Source organism: Nomia melanderi, chromosome 8, assembly GCF_051020985.1.
Source record: "Nomia melanderi isolate GNS246 chromosome 8, iyNomMela1, whole genome shotgun sequence".
Lineage (NCBI taxonomy): Eukaryota > Metazoa > Arthropoda > Insecta > Hymenoptera > Halictidae > Nomia > Nomia melanderi.
In genome coordinates this window covers 3,432,527-3,451,009 of record NC_135006.1, presented here as the reverse complement: position 1 = coordinate 3,451,009, position 18,483 = coordinate 3,432,527, and the positions used below count along the sequence as shown (strand labels likewise).

The following is an 18,483-nucleotide window of genomic DNA, read 5'->3' as shown; positions in this document are numbered from 1 at the left end:
CTTCCACTCGAAGAATAAATTATTACTTAATTAATAGCATTTATATTTTTATTATTTTCTGTTGCGTATTTATCTGATGGTATAGTTTCTGCTTAACTCCTTATCACTTATTAAAACCAATTACGTTTTGTTACGATTTTTTTATTTTGTTGCGAACAATTAGAATAATATCTAATTTCACCGTTAAGCGATTTGTTTATGACTGTATAATAAGTACGACCAATAAAATCGTACTTTCTATTATAAAAGATAATATTGTATATTGAAATAAAGAAACGATATTTCAAACCTTATTAATATGAAAAATATGCGACATATTTAATTGTGTCATACACCGCAGATATAACTTTTAATGAAAATGTAAATTAACAATGTCTGCGGGATTCCTTTTCGTAATAACAAATTGTTAGAGAAAGTAACCATGTGAAATATATCGCAAGATAAGGGGTTCACAAGATAAGGTTAATAGAAGAACGTTGATGATTTAAACCTTATCCTATAATCTCATCGGTTATGAAAAAACGTAAGTAATAGACAATTTATTGTTACAAGTACATTACAATTCGTAATACCTTGAAAGAATTACTCGCGCGAACATGATTTTACTATTCTGAGACATACCATACCAAATTATAATAAAATAGTCATATTTAGTATTGCGTGTGTGTCTCCAGATATTTTTTAATTATAAACGCAAATAACTACTGCATTGTCCAATAGAAATAATACTAGTTTTATTAATTTCCAAGTAACAGGCATTTACATCACCATCTATAAATATCGTATATATGAGTTTTCAGAATATTTTGATGATAAATGATATCGTTTACAATAGAATGGGCTTCATTTATTTTTCGATTTATACCACGCAATACTATTAAAATAAGCAACACGAGAAGGAGTTGGAAAAGTACAATTATTTATAAATGAAACGATAAGTACGGTACTTTAGTACCTGTGACAGTAGTATATTTGATCAGTTGAAACATTGTACAATACATAAGTTTAGTCTTTGAATTTGTATTCAACACTTTTATTGCGAATACTCTTATTTTATTTAAAAGCGCAACATGTTACGACAACTGCGATAGAGGACTTCTCTATTTGACATATTTGATCAAACTATAGGCACTATTGTGCCTATTATATTCGGTAAGCCTTAGCGGTCCAAAGTATTCTCGATTTCTTATTTCAGAATTATAACCAAAATTACATACTTTCATTGCATTTCATAACATTCAGCATGCACAGATTACATTAAATTCTAACAATTTAATAATATAGTTACAATATTCATAGAGCCTTAACACTAAATTTACGGACATTTATTCTATACTTTGTTCTATTATTCCTAGAGAACTACATGTTCGTTTATATAAATTGTGAAAATTGTAGCTTCGAAACCAGAGTACTGCAATGCGTATTCGCATAATTGCACGATCGACTTAAACTATTACTGAATAACGTTTAAAAAATTTAATATCCGTCAAATTGACGGGTTCCGTAAACCTAGTGTTAAGATTGTGTTTATTCATAACAGTTATAAAAATCGAAAAAGATATTTCATAAGTTACTACATAATTGTAAAATGTATAATTAATCTCATGAACTGAAAATATATAAAGGCTGTCATGTGACCAGTGATACAACCAGATAAGGGTTACTGCTATGTCGATAAACAAGTCGAAAATATAGAATACAAGTTTTTCATTCGAAATTTTAATTTCGAAAAAATTGACTTTAAAAATTTACTACATAGGTACACGTACACTCGACCAAGTCTCAACCCAATGGATAACACTGTATATTGTCGTTATGCTTGAAAACCACTGCCGTATTTGTAAACATCGTCAGTGTTATCATTTTTTCTATTACTCTTGCTTTACATCTACACTCGTCGAATATCGGTTTATAATATCGGTTTTTCATAACGGTTTCAAGAGCCAAAACCCATATCACAACTGTTTTCAATCCCTGATAATACGAAACCAAATTATAGGACCTTATTTCTTTCCTGATAGTGTAACGTTAGAAGCATGTTTACATTTGTTGCATGACGTATTGCCGGAATTATTGGACGATATTCCTTATGCGATATGATTAAATTTGATCATTCAACAAGATGGAGCATCACCGCACTTTAGTCGAGCAGTAATTAATATTTTTTAAATGAGTGCCATTGTTGAACCGGCCGCGATGGTGGGATAGCTTGGCTACCACGATCTTCAGACTTATCACCGTTGGATTTTTATTTGTGAAGAATTTAGGGGTGGAAATTTCCTTGCCCACTGTGTATCATGAAAAGTATAAAACACATAAAAAATTGTTTAGTCAAAATTTTACTCATACTTTATGTACAGTAAAATATAAACTTTGCAGAACATGATTGGAGATGAAAATATTTCAATTTAAATAATAAATTGTAAGCAATTTTTTACACACTATTCCAATACACAGTGCACTAAACTTGTATTTCACAAACTCCATATATATAGAAGTAAATAACATTAATATATAAAGTATATAAAAACATCTCCTAAAGGATTCTGTTTCTAGACAAAAGAGGAAGGGTGACCTGTTTTTATATGTAATAGAAAAGTAACCGAAAGAAAGAAGTACGGCGGTCAACAGATTACATTGTACGTAAAGAAATGTTGTAACATGTATAAAAAGTGGACAAGATCTTTTCCTGAAATTTTATTTATATTTAAGGTTTTTAGAGAAATCATATTTGTATGTATCTGTTGTCAGATACACATCCCTTTGTCGGAACAGAATCACAACTCTAAATTTTATATTTTTTAGGAGAAGTAAAAAACTGATTTTGAATATAAATACATGTTATTACATGGACAGAATTTATAAATTTTAAAATTAGTGTTCACACTTTTACTATTCGTTTTTACTAATCACTATGATGTCACATGAAACAAGGAAAATAACATAATAATTGTTTTCCGCTAATCAAATTATGTAGATAAGTAAATAAGATGTTCACCATTATTCAAGAAATGTATCTACAACATATTTACAGCGATCACTCGAAAATCACGTTGTTCGAGTTGTAACTCTGTTCTAGCCAGGAACCGACATGATTATTCATGATCGAAATATCAGACGGTGAACAGGTTACATTCTGAAGAAAGCCGGACGACGTACTTGCACCTCGTTAGAAATCGGGACCAGGGCTACGGCAATGGAGAACGCCGTATCCCCTACCTCTGCCAAGATATCGTCACGGTTTTTATATATTCATTAATCGCGGCTGAATTCGAGCGATACTCGATTTAAAACGGTCGTGAAAGCGACCGCATGAAATTGCTCTTTCAGAAAGTCGCGTTTTCATGGAACGATGTCGTCGCCCAGCGTAGAAATCTGTGCAACGCGAGAATAGCGACATTACTAAAAATACGAAAGCATCCGAGCGTTGAAATACTTATTTTTTCCCTTCAATGAAATGGATACCAGATGCACGGTACACCGAACATTTTGGGGATATTGGAGGAAAGTTGCATAATAGCAATTCTTATTTTTATTAATCGACTCAGAACTTTATATATTCACAGTGGGCAGAAGTGATTTAAAATACACAAAATTAAAGTTATTTCGTATTAAAAACAATCTTGATTCACATGACCATAGATTAAATTATTATATATCATAAATTTCATTTAATGGTAATATACATTTTACCATTAAATGAAATTATTTTATAACTGTTGAATTCCGCATATTAAAAAAATGAATTTTGTACACTTTATAAACATCTGACAAAATAAAAAATAATTAATATAGGTTTTCGAGATACAGTGATAAACAAGCAGACGATACATACATCCTAGATTCTTAAAAAATTGCAAGAAGTGAATGATTCAAATCGCGTATTGATCCAAAATACATACATACCCCTCTCCTTTCTACTAATAGAACAAATATTTAAAACAAATTTGAATGGTACCAATGGAGCAACACCATAAAACAGAATTTTTCTTTAACGCTCATTCCTTTCAAATATATTCAAGGTCATAAATATTCTTTCGCAGGGAAGCATATATTTTCTCCCACTGGATCTTATACCGGACGTTAAAATGCATTCAAGTATATGTATACACGAGATGGTCTTTAGATGGTCTTGAGTATCAAACAAGTAATTTATGGTATAAGGATATACTGCCTGTACTGTGAACGTTCAAAATCATGTCTATTAACAGTAGGTAATACATTCGGTAGAAACAAAATGCTGAATGTCTTGTATTATATTTATCTACATACAGATATGTATAAAGTCTGTGCTTCAAGAGATTGCGACGAGAAAATAAATGTATTAGTGATAAGACTGCCGCGTTAGTTTATTACTGAAAACATGAGAGGATTAATCTGCTAACTGTGAAATTTAGTTTAAAAAATCACTTGTTTTGCGCGCAATAAAATAAAAAAATGTGTACTCGTCAAAAATGTTTACCTAAATATCTACTCATAAAAAATGTTTACCTAAATATGTACTAAAAAAAAATGTTTACCTACTATTTTTTATTTCTCATTCCGAAGTATCATTCCGAAGTATCATGCATACCTACTATGTACGTGTACTAAAGACGATCATTTTAACATATCTGTACTACGAAATTATTTACATTCTGCGTTAAACATTTAGCATATTATTAAAAATGAAAAAAAAATTTTTTTATGTGAAATATTATCAATATTAAGCGTGTTTAAAGGAATTGATGGAGAAAGAAGTGAACAATAACTAATTCTCTGTCTGACGACCGAAAAGGTTAACCCTAAATGTAAATATAAAATTATAATTTGGAAACATGGAATTCCATTTTATTCAAGGTTTTTATATTAGATATGTTTTGCAATTATAGAAATTTTTTCAGGCAATTTCAAAATACACTTTGTTCTGCTTATTTATGATACAAAAATAAAACATATACAAACAAGATTGGATACCCTGATCAAAATTTAATTACTTAATTGTACTAAATGATATAAATAGAAAAAGTAGGTACCAAGTTAGAGATTCAAAGGGGTAGATATAGAAGTTTTACGATTGAATTAATTAATCAAATACGAAAAAGGTTCATAATGTTGTGACAGCTGTTGATCGCAATTTCCAATTACAAGCAGCTGCAAAGGAAAAAAGGGGAATGAAGCCGAACAACAAAAGGAACCGCGTGGTCTTATTGTAACAGTGAAATATTCATACTGCAACAGTTGGAAAGCTCATGAGATAGATAATAGCAGACTACGATAAGAAAATTGGATGGAAAATCACAAGCAAGTATATTCAGTAAATCGTAGTAGAAATAGTGGTAATTTTTCTGAATTTCATTCATTTATAAAGGAGTACATTTTTACGTAAAATCTTACTTTTCTTTTTCAAGTGACATAATTCTATAAAGTCTTTAAAATCAGAAAATCAGTTTATGACAGGTTACAGACAACACGAAAAAATTAATATAATTTCACATATTTTTCAATAGAATCATTGTGTATGCTTTGTGAATCGACTAGCCAATGTATTACATCTATAATATAATTATACCGCACGCATTCACAAAAATTAATTTCTTCGTCATATTTGCTAATATATAACTTTTACAGTCTCTTAAGTAGTTAACAATAATAAATTACATTTTCGAATAAAAAAGAATTAAACCAATCCATCGAGTAGCCGCTCTTAACCCTTTGACGAGTGAGACTCGTGATGCAGATTTCTAGATTAATTTAATAAAAATCAATGTTGTTCATTGTCAATAGATTAAAGCAAAATGCTATTTTGCTATTATCAATTTAAAAGTAAATAATACGCCGAGGAATTAAATAAATGCTTAAACTAGTTCTTCGTTTGTCGACGGTAATTACATGCATACTTTGCCAATAAATCATTTAATAATTTCTAACAAAAATACCCTCACAGTTTTAATAACAGTAGAATAAGAACCAGTTTTATAAGATAATACCAATGCTATTCGCACTAAAAAAACTGCGGGTACATCAAACAGGTTTATTTGTAGATGTTACTATTACAAATAGGATACTTATACTTCGTCACATGAATATAATTACGGAAACCATATAGTATCTACATAACAACCAATTTATAAGAATTAGTAAAACTATTGTTTGCTTAAAACATAAAAGAATTTTTTACAATTTAAAGAAATTTCCAATTTTATTTTATGTCAATAAATTAATTTATTGGAACATGAATTATCTACACCGACGGACGGCCTAACATTTCAGGCAAGACGAAACCAGATTATACCTGATTCAACATATAATTTGTTTATCTATAAATGATAAAATCAATTTATTGCCACATTTTTATGTATAGTACTCGAAACTTTTATAAAGTCGTTTAGCTTTTGTTTGCGTTCGGAGTGGATAATTACAACAAGCTGCGAATATTCTAAGTATAATCGTACTAAAACTTATAAAAATTATGTGCTTGTTATTAATTGATTTATTTATATTAGAATGCCACGAGGAAAATTGTTATCAAGTGAAGAAAAGACATTGATCGATGCTTATAAAGACATGGGGTGTTCTTTTGGACGATTGCAAGAAAATTAATCGCTCATACACAGTAATAAACAATTATGTGAATTTGGTTATGTGCATATGGTTTTAATACCATTTCTAGAAAACATAGTAGACGGTAATTTTATATATCAACATGATAATGCTGCAGTACAGGCATTAAAGTATACAAAACAGTGGTTACATAAAACAAATATAAGAGTTTGACCAGGCCCTGCTTGTTCTCTTGGTCTAAACCCCATAGAAAATCTTAGGGGGATCGTTAAGGAAAGTTTACAGCAACGGAAGACAATACAAGTATGTTACTGAATTATGAAACGCAGTGAACGAAGCGTGGACAAGTAACGAAATAGATGCACTACGAAATTTAATACTGTTAATGCCAAACCGTATTTTAAATCAAAGAGGTATTTTCCTTGTAAAAATGATACTTTATACACATATCCATTTGTAAGAAATATGTGCTCAAAGTTCTGTTGCAGTTTCTCTTATTGCTTCCTGTATAAAAGTATAGAAAGTTTGAATATTGAATATTCAAAAATCACGATTAAAACCATTACGAAAAATATTTCATTCAAAATATTTCTGCTATTATTAGAATGTCAGAAAAGTGTTTCCTACAAAAGTTGTGAAAGTACTATTATGGTGGTCGGTGAACAGTGACAATTTTGGCAATAAAAGATTTATAAGGTAAGAAAGTCATTTTTGTTTTTGTATAAATGCAATTATGTCATTTTTCGAATTCAAGTAAATACATGCAACACTAACTTTTTCGAGGTTGCTAAAGATTGCATAAACACCACTGTACGTTTAATTTTGTACGTTACTGTAAACTGACAATCTATTCAATACCCGATTCTTGAAAATATTTCATCTGCTTCGATTGTTTTTATTCATTATTTCATACGAAATAAATTGGGCAAACATCACTAACTACTGAATCTATAACAGATATTGGTTTGCTGTAGGGTATGGCTAAGTATGGCGAGCTGAACTAATTCGGTGTAAAGAAACATTTTTCTAAAAATAATGAAATTTCATTGTACAAAGAAAAGAAAGTTATATTGACTTCGTACTGCATGACTTCGTAACACTCGCGATTGCGTCCGATCAAAGTGCATGGATATAAATTACGAACAAATTTGAACAAAATCTCAGAAAGTAAGAAGATTTTCTAAGCTTTTCAACTTACGCTCGAATTCTTCGAACTTTCCGATGATGATTATTTAAAAATGTCATGATTGCTACATCTATTCAGGTATCAGGTATATTTATTTAATGAAATGGACTCTTACAGAATGCCCGACTAACATTAGAAGCGTCTCGATTGGATCAATTTAATGTTTTAGATATTATAGAATATTGTTTTATAGAGCTTCGTCTTCAAAAAATTAACATCAAGTATTATTCTTGCATACATGTTCGTGTTCACGTTAAGTAAGAACACTAGATAATGAATATACATGTTGATTTATAATTCTGTTCTGTAGTTGATGGATCCAGGCAGCATGCAAACCAAATTTTCGTGATATCCTGTCATATCCTTTATACGACACTGAATATAACTCTAACATAGAACTAATATAAGAATGCCGGGGACACTGAAAATAACATTCTCTTTCATTATCGACCTTTCACAACGCTTCACTTGTTTATCAACAGGTCACGGTGGCATCGAAAATTAGATAAAAAATTTTGTTTGTACGTGCTTTAAGAACCGTAAAGGATTTATTATCGTAGGTCAGTAAATTCGTTGTTAAAATAATTATTGAATACCAACGAAAGTAGTTATGGTATTGTGTTTAAAAAAAAAAACAATGCTGACACACTTTCAACCTTTCTCAAGAGACCTAAAATTATTGTTGTTGTACCCCAGTCTTTAAAAAATTACGCAACTTTGTAGAAAATGTTTTTGTTGCATTTTAAATAGACTCAGAATACTTCAAGTAATCAGTTTACGTGTAAGGTCTTGTATAACCTAACCAAAAACCATTCAAACGTTTGAGATCAGTTACTTGATGAAGAGAAAATTCGACATTTTTTTATAGAAGACATACGAATAAACATTCAATCTTCTATATAATGTTTCAAAGTAATACACACAACTGTATAAAAATGAAAAAGTTGAAACTATTAGTCTATAATTCATTAAAATGGTCTAACTGATCATTTTAAGCAATTTTACGCTCTTTCCGCTGAAGTAAATTCTCATGTCACGAGAATTTTACGACAGAAAACTAAGTATAAACTAACTTCGGGTAATTACATATTGAATTAGGAAAAACAGTTGTGTTTCTGTTTACTAAAATAAATCGCGGACGAAACAATACAATAAAAATAAATCTTATGTAAACCTACTAAAGTCACTATACAAGGAACCGTATACAGTATATTTTACTTTATCCTTTTATGAACTGTGAAATATTAAAAGTGTTTCCTAACTTTTGAGCGGTAGTGTATATTTATTACCCGTTTTTGTCGCCAGTACTTCGGCTTCACGGCATTACAGAAATTAAATTGTATTTAATCAGCAAGTATCATTCAGATAAAAAACAAAATAAGAACCAGAGGAAGATTATTTTTATCCATCGTTCAATATTTAAAATTTGTTAACACGGTAAATACATCTATATTTCCCTGAGATCCCACGCGATAACGCGAAAAACCGGAGGACGACTAGCGACAAAAATCGTAAATAAATTCCTTGCGTCCGTTCACCGACGAGGAATTTCAACGCGTTCGCCGCCGCCATTTTGTTTGGAAACCGTTCGTTGTGTGCCACGCTGGATTTTCAACATTCTATTCGATGTGTTACATTCCAAAGAAATGTTTATTTTTTCTTAAACAGGATTCTATAACCCATGGCATTGTGAGAACCTTCCGAATCGATCATGACTCGGCCCATGACATTTATAGACCGTTCTCTTCTCTTTAGGTGTTGCAAATATAACGCAGCCTGAAAGTGTTGTACCCGATGTCCTACCGAAATTGTAGATAATACATCCGGTAAGGTATAGATTCTCACGAATTGAATTATACAATTATCTTCATAGTACTATATACTAGATTTGATCGCTTAATAGGTATTTTTCAAGTATCAATAGGTACGCTGTTTCTATGCGTTCAGAAAAAGGGAACTTTTATACAGAAGCATTCTACGCTCAATTTTCCTGGTCACTATCACTGGAGCGTATATATACGTTCAATTTTGTTGATCATTATCATAAGAGATCAATATCAACACCACATCTTTGAGATTCACTCTTTCTTATGAAAGCTTTATTATATTTTGTATACTGTTTTATATCGTTTTTTCTATTTTTTATTACAGAATGCTGAAATATGAAGTTCTTTTTACTTGTTGTAATTTTTCTATTTAAATAAAATTTAAAAAAAATTAATGATAACAATCTTGTTTTTCATACTTTCTGATGATGCAAATGGCTTAACCAATTCACTTCGAGAATATTCTGTTGGGGAGAACCACTCGTCGCATACGTTAGACTATATTTTATGTAAACCTCTTGGAAAGCCTAGTTAGAGAATCTGTATCCACGAATATTGTACCAGTAAGAAGCACTGAATATTTGTTTAGAAAAATAAAAACACAGAGAAAAGAACGAAGAAGGAAAATGAAAGCGGAGTAAGTATATAAAAACTGCTGTCAAACAATTCTGAACGAGTAGTCAATGCTGTGAGCACAATTCATTTCATTCATAATTATAAACAACGAACCGCTGATCCTGTGGAGTTGGAACCCTACTTCCTCTCGGAAGACCACCGCTGCGTCACTACCGTTTTGGCTTCACCATCGAGAAGTCTCGAAGTACAACATGTTGATGGAATAATATGTAAAAATTAAGCAATAACATGCTGAGCAATAGATCCTCATTAACACATTATCGACCAGCAATTCTGACGCAGAAGTTATCCCATGTCACCGGTTAGTATTTCGTAATTAAATATGAAAGTGAAACAATCTAAATTAACCTCAATATACTTTATTTCTACATAATGAATTGAAATGAAACTTTGGACATATCTTTTATATAACCTTTAACATTTTGCTTTTGCAATATTCTATATTGTCCTGCGTTTTAAAAATTGAAATGCTAATACAAGTGCAAATATAAGTTAACTCGTGACCGGTCAAGAATGTGTTAACATCGCGATAAAGTACTGATAATAAGATTCATAAGTAATGTAAGTAATTCACATTTCTCAAAATCAATTATTATTAAGTACTGAGCGGATTCTAAATTTACGTCTTATTTTTTTATCTTCTGTCTATACACATAAATGTATGACACATGCTAATTTCTATTTTCTTCTGAAATATTTAAATATTTTGTTTCTAATTATTAATGCTACTTTGTTCAATTTTTTATTATATTGTTAAATTATAATTGTTGCGTACTCCGTGTGACAGTTAGCACAAAAAACATTACAAATGTAACGACAAAAAGAAATATAGAAGAGTAACTATGTACAAACATGTTCATACATCTTTTTGTATTCTTTGTGAATAATATTCTCGTTGCTGTTCATAATAAAATATGATTGATTGAAATCAAAAGTTAACGTATACGTAAATACTTTCTCTTTTCGGTGTACGTAACTCTAGAAACGATTGTATTAAATCAAATTGCTGTGCAGAAGAAGACCACTTTTATTAGCAAAATTTTTCCACTTCTATTTGGATTAATTGGTAACGACAGATAAACGCAGCTGAATTTACGATAAGGTACAACTTCGCAATCTCTGTTACCGAACGATCGTAAGTACAACGTTTCGTAATAGTAGGCAAAAATGTCGTATATTATACTTCATATAAAACAAAAATAACAAATCCACTTTTATAAAAAAAAAGTTATTATCATGCTATAGATTATTATTATTAAATAAAATAAAATAGCAACGAGTTGCACTCGGTTTACCTAATATTTTAAAATATTTTTCAAAATAAAATGTAATTTTGATCATTTTTGTTTTAAATTATTCCCCTAGTCACTTATTTTACAGTTTTAACCGAACTAAGGAATAGAAAATAATAATGTTTGTGTATCTAACATATCACATGATACATATGCCACGTTATTATTACGTATTACATGTTATCATTATCTGTTTTAACATACTTGTAATGATTGTAATTGTTTCGGCTTATTATTGTACAAATGTAATGCATTATTATTTACAATAATTGTCTTATAATAGAAATTTGACACTATTGCATGTTTTGTTCATTCACATCGAAAATACCGATGAGATAATACGCATTCTTCATTGAAGAAGCAAGGGATAAAGAGCTTCCGTATTTGTGTTTGTATAAATTAGGATGTATAGTACATCAAAATTTCGGTGCACGAAAAGATTATTAATTCAATATTCATTACTTTTAGAATTACTCAATACCATAAATTTATCTATATTTTTTATTATAATTCTCCTTTCATATTTGGAATGGTATTAATAAAGGTTTTGTCATTACCTAAATTATTTTATTTCTTTTAAAGGTACTAAAACTTTCTCTATTTTAAGAACTCCAACAAAATTACACCTCTTGAACAAATTTCAGTGGATGAAGATAAACATTAAAACAACGTCCATTTGTCAAAATAAAACGAGTGCACTGTATATTTTTGCGGTTGAAAATTCAACAAATAAATAACGATTTCATTAACGATTTCAAAATATTCCAAAAACATTAGATACGCACAGATAATTTCCGTCGTACGCAACGAAAATTAGCTGAATAATAATTCGTTATAAGTAACGATACAGTAACGAGAATGACTGTATTCAACAGCACTGGCACATTACACGATATTATACGATAAACCACATTGCGTAAAAGTTTGTAAGAAAAAGAATAAACTAATGTAATAACAAAATAAAAACTAAACAGGAATATTTACAAAGATTACTCCTGCCAAGCATCGTGTACTAAATTAATGTTACAGAACAGGTAAATTTAAACCCATCATCGACTTACGAGCAAACATATAATTTCATTCCTTAATCGTTGATAAAATAAAAACAGCACGCAAGCACCAAACTTGTTCGTCACGTATTCCCGATTAGTTAATTTACTAGTCCGAAAGAAATGGTGTACGGCTTAAGAAGAGTGGCAAGATAACGCCAGTTCTCCCCCTAGTAGCGCGCGCGCGTGTGTGGTCGCGAAGTCGTTCGCCGAAGTGTTCCGCAATTTCATGTGAAACGGCAATGCGCGCTCACCTTCCATCCGGCGCTGCTGTTACTCTCCCCCTTCTCCCTGAAGTACGGAATATTCTGCATCATCCATTCATAGATCTGCGAGAGCGTGAGGCGTTCGTCGGGTGCGCTTGTGATCGCCTGAGTGATCAGATCAGCGTAACTGTGATTCCCCCATGCGTTCCGCCGCGACGAATTCTTTTTGACCGGAAGCAGGCTGCCGGCACCTTGGCCGAGAGCGCCGTGCTGAGGCGGCGTGCCACTTTCGACGCCCTCGACGCCCTCCTTGCTCCCGGACATCACGTTCGCCACCACGTTCCCCTCGATGTACTCCTCGGATCTTGGCAGCGGCCACGTGTGCGACCGAGCTCTCGTCTGCGGTTCGAATCCGCTCTCAAGGTCGTACGGTACCCCCTGCTGCTGCGGTTGTAATCCGGTCTTCGACCCCGACGCAGAAACCGGCACCGAGTCCATCATGCTAGGCTCCTCTGTGTACTCCACTTTGACAAAGCGGGAGCACCTCCGCGAGGTGCTGCTGGCTTATCCCTGACACCCAACGTGCTCTAGCCGCGAGGAAATCGTGTGGCAGTCGATACCACCACTCCGAAACGAAACTGTACACGATTGGCTGCACTGTCACTCCGCGTTATTTGTTAAGCACACTTCGGCATGTCGTTCAACGCGAAACAGAAATGGAAAACAAAAACAAAACAAACACGAACGGAACGAAACGAAACGATACTTGGGGCCAGAATAGTTCGTTGTAGTGTCACTTCTCTCTCACCGTTTCACGATGTTGGTGGGGCCTCGTCCCGCGGAAGGAACGTCCGAGTGCGTCCGGCAACGCGCGCGCCGCGAAAAATCGCTGGGAGGGAAACGGGATAAGAAAAGGAGCGGAGTGTCGCGGATCACTCGAATCGAACTCTCCCGCGACTGGCTGCAGCCGACCGAGAATACACACTATAGGTTGTTGTGTGTGTGTTGTGCGAGAGCAAAAGAGAAAGATAGAGACGCAGAAGGTGCGAAGAAGCGAGAGAGAAGAGAAGAGAAGAGAAGAGAAGAGAAGAGAAGAGAAGAGATGTGAAGTGAAGTGAAGTGAAGAGAAGAGAACAGAAGTGAAGAGAAGAGAAGAGAAGAGAGAGAGAGAGAGAAAGAAAGAAAGAAAGAGGAGAGAGAAAGAGAGAGAGAGAAGAGGCAAAGAGAAAGAGAGACACAGAGAGTGAGCGCGCGAGCGACGTAGCAAGAGAGGGGGCAGACCACGTGGTCAAACTCTCTGTGTTTACAAGCCGCGCCGTCGGTCACGTGGCCATGTTTTGATAGAGAACTTGGCCCACTGAGAGGAGAGGAGAATCTTTGGCTCCGTTATCTCGAGTCGCGTACAGTGTTGCGAACACTTTCGAGGAATCGATTTGCGGGGCCAAATCGCGTCACGTCCACCGAAATCCGTGATCGATGAAATTTTCCCAATTGCAACAATCTTCTCCCGCAATCGATTTTTCCTCCTATTTTTCATCGATGTTCCGTGTTCCTACTTGTTTGTCCGGGATCGACGCCTCGATCCCTGTTATCACTTCGAAGTCGACTCTCCCTCGGAATTGGAGACTTTTTCTTTTCCGTCTTTCAACCGTGTCGTTTACTTCTGACGGCAAGGTCGGACTAGTACGAAACGGAGAGTGATCTCCACTGGCTATGCGTGCGTGCACGTCACGTCGCGGCAACTAAACGCGTAATCTCCCTCTCCGTACCAGGGCACGCGCACTTCTGACTATACATATATATATATATATATATGTATGAATATATATATATACGTACATATGTATACATATATATATACATATATATACACATATGCACATATGCACGATGCACGTAGAGGACACGCACAACAAGAAACAAATCACCATACCACTCACATAGAACTTGCCGGCAGGGCAGCGCGGCGAACACTGACGAATTCTTTTGGCCGCAAGCCGGAACCGACCGAGCACGGCCGAAGATGCCCGCGGTGAGATTCGTGGCGCCTGCCTCCGTGACCACGAGCGCAACGAAGAACGAACTATCGACGGCGCCTCTCGTCGGAGAGAGGAAGACCGATCAGCCGACCAACGAGAAAATCAAGGATGGAACTATCGGTGGCATCGCGTGTCGGAGAGAGGAGGGCTGATACTCCCGCGCACGGGCGGGACGAGGATGGGAATAACGGTGGTGTCGTGCGTCGGGGAAGGAAGGATTGACGAGCCAGCGAGCAAGTGAGACGAGAATGGAGCGAACAGCGTAGAGAGAGGAACGTAGAAGATCGCGAGCCAAGCGAACGAGAGATCTGGTGGGTGGTTCGATTACATGGTGGGGGACGGGTGGGGAGAGTTGGAGTGGCTGAGAGGAATGTAGGGAGCGAGAGAGACGAATGACAAAGAGGTTAGCGGAACGGGACTGGGAGAAGGAGGCAATGGTCTGGAATGAGCTGGATGAAGGGAAGAGGGAGCGAGACAAGCCGGTTAAGGGGAGGGAATCCGCAAGGACACCGTGGACGGTTTGATCGGGATCGTGGGCGGGGTAAGGGGCACAGCGTGCGCCCAGGGACAGTCACTGTTCTCCTGGCGGGAGTGTCAAGGGAGAATTCCCACGCGGTAACCTACCCCCCTTCGATGGACGTTCAAGCCTTTCCCCTTTGGTCCGTGTCTATATTAGAATTTTTGGAAAATCTGGCTTTCACGATATTTCGATTAGGTATGTTAAATGGTATGGGACTTTCAATACATTACGTGTTATTTCTAATTGCATTTGGGACTCAATGGAAAACAATTTAAAAATAATTATATCGTGAAGGGTTAAAAAGCTCTAAAAAGGTTAGATAGATTAAAAAGATTACATAGAATAAATCTCATTGAGAGTCTTATAACGTAAAAGTTGATTATAAAAGGTCATAAAAAATTTTCGATTTTAAATATATTTTAGTCCTCGATACGGAGCTTACTACGCAATGTCAAGTAATTGTTAATTTGAGTAATTACTGACTTATTATCATTGTTATTTTATTTCGTTTAAGATCATTCGGTTTAATAAGTATCGTGTACAGTACGTTACTGACGTGACCCCAACCGGCCCATCGCTCAAATGTGATGAAGGGCAAGGGATTCGGCCGCACGCTCCACCTTAGCTCGCGGCTCGGCCAGTACAAAGACGTGCCGAAATTAATTCCGCCATTACTATCGGGACGAGCGCCGTGAGTGGACGTCTCCCCTTGCCCCTCTTCATTTTCAAGCCAGTGGTTAGCTGGGATTATGTCAGTAACGCACTGTAGGTACAATATCCCTGTATAGATTCTTTTTTATTATATATTCATTTGTTAAACGAATTTTATGTATAGTTGTTAGTTCTTTTTCTATAAATTAATATGTGGACAGTAGGCAGGAAGACGTTGTTGCATGCGCAAGTAATTAAATTGCTATTATATTTATTATTTAAATTTAATATTTTCAGACAGTTCACAAAGAGTTTAACATTATTTCCTCGCTATGAATCAGCGTTTTTTTTTCTCAACACCTTCGCCACATTTTTCCGTAATTTTCAATATTCTTGAGCAAGTTATTAATAACTTTAACGCTCCTATTGATTTTTTTTTTGTAATTTCTAGGCCTCTGAAAACTCTTCTCACTTCATAGCTTTATTTTATCGTTTTAGACATCTAAGGGTATTCTTATCGAACTTACTAATACTTTTGAGTTGAATACTATGAAATACTTTTAAACTCTTCAAATTTTGTTCACCTGTTTTTATAAACACTTTAAAAGTATAACAGCTGTCCTCTGGTAGATTCAACATCAAACTACAAAAAAGTTACAATTCTTTTTTAAGTACTATTCATAAATTTGTGTATCTAGTATTAGTAGTAGAATTAGTATTAGCTTCTTGTATAATTATTAATTTTTGATTCAATGTTTTCAATTTTTTTGTTTGTTTTTTCGTTTGTCTTTCTATTCAATTGCCTATTATGCAATGGAGTTAATCCAACGAGCAGAATTATATAATTCTCCAATCAACATTCTGGTACTGTAACGTGCTTGATAAGTGAATCACATTTGTATATATACATATGTATAAATAAAAAATAATGTATACCGTATATTTTACGTTGTAATACCCATGTTACCCAATTAGAAATATGTTACAATTTATTTCGAATATTTCCGCAGCGATCTTGTCTATTTGATAGTCTTTCTATGCAAATGTTGTGTAAGTATATTTATAGGAGAAAGTGGAATATAACAAAATATCTTGGATTGTAATGACAAGAAATCAGGAAGTAAAAGAGACACAGGCTTTGATTTATTGTTCTACAATTATCTAGTCCTTAAACGATAAAATATGAAACACTTTGACAGAAACAATATTTGTCTACAAAGGAAAATAAGATTTTCCGGAGGTACCTATAAATCTATTATTCCAAGAACAGACGAAAAGATATATCATATATAATATATTAAATTTTCTATATAAAATCAATTTTCTAGGAAATCAGTATAGTGATTAAAATTTTGTTTTACAATTTAATAGATAATTGCAAACAAGAATAAGGAATTACGAAGAAACATTTCCATTTTTCTCTATACTCTATAAATGTTCAGTTTTGCCTTACATTAAAGTCTTTCATTTTGTCTCACTTGAGATAATTTAGTAAACATTTAGTATTTATGCATCAGTATGAGACAATGAACAGGAGAAACCGTTAAAAAAGAAATGTGATAACTATAGAATACAGTACTATATCTGTATACAATAGCTTCTTATTGTTGTAAATTTTCTAAATATACAATAAAAAAAGCGTTGAATGATTAATAGAATAATACCGGAATTGAGACATTTAAAATTTTGCCAATAATGTAAATAAAAAAAAATATATACGCGAGCCTAGATCACAGGTAGGAGGTAGATTATAGTATATGTAATTATGAAACCTGTTTGGTCTATATCATACGATAGTAACTCATTTGAAACTTTTATTCAAGAAAAATATTTTTATTTAGCTTTACTCAACCGTTCAATATAGTACTATAAAGTTCTTAAAATTAATCTAACCAGTTACTAATGTTTGAAATTTCGAATTTCCTTTAACTTTCTTGTGAAATAGAAAAAAACCTATTTACTGTTTCATTTTCACTATTTTTGAATTGTTTTGATAAGTTGAAACATTTAGTGAATTAAACTGTCATATGTAATTTTCTTTACTAGACTTTCGTTTAACATCAAGAAAAATTAAATTATATTAGTTCCACTAATAAAGATGCGTGTAAACCATAACATATTTTATTGAAATAAAAGTTATAATTATATTATGTAATTCTGATGGTGGCTTTAATGTTATCTGTAATAGGAATAATTATTATTTACTCTATAAGTGATTGTTCTAAACCCGCCTTGAATGTAGTATAAGATTCATGCTTTGCACATCACTTGTACTTAATATTCGGTTAAGTTAGTTATCCTTATGGTTACAGGAATTATTTATATATAGGTTGCAGGCAAATAGTACTGCCACATTTAATAACATTTTTCTGGTAAAAGATAATATTATTTAGTCATTTGTCAGAAGATTAAGCCGAAACTCTGTGACTTTTATTTTTTTAACACGAAATATATCTTATCATTAATAGCTAAATATACGAGAAAGGTATAAGGCAATATTTGTTACAAAAAGAACTCTTGTGTGTGAAGTGACAC

At 33.5% G+C, this 18,483-nt stretch overlaps 1 protein-coding gene across 4 annotated transcripts in view; it reads right to left on the bottom strand.

Moving 5' to 3' along the window:
- Nucleotides 1–14,914, bottom strand: part of foxo (forkhead box, sub-group O) — a 261,110-nt gene extending 246,196 nt beyond the window's left edge. The window contains exons 1-2 of one of the 4 annotated variants that reach the window (XM_076370299.1): nucleotides 14,650–14,914; nucleotides 12,787–14,527 (exon numbers count right to left, since the gene is read on the bottom strand). In XM_076370299.1, coding sequence (XP_076226414.1) covers nucleotides 12,787–13,239 — 453 coding nt within the window. In that variant the 5' untranslated portion in view covers nucleotides 13,240–14,527; nucleotides 14,650–14,914. The remainder of the gene's footprint in view (nucleotides 1–12,786; nucleotides 14,528–14,649) is intronic. The other 3 variants (XM_076370300.1, XM_031975967.2, XM_076370301.1) reach the window with 3 other exon arrangements.
- Nucleotides 14,915–18,483: the final 3,569 nt, after the last annotated feature.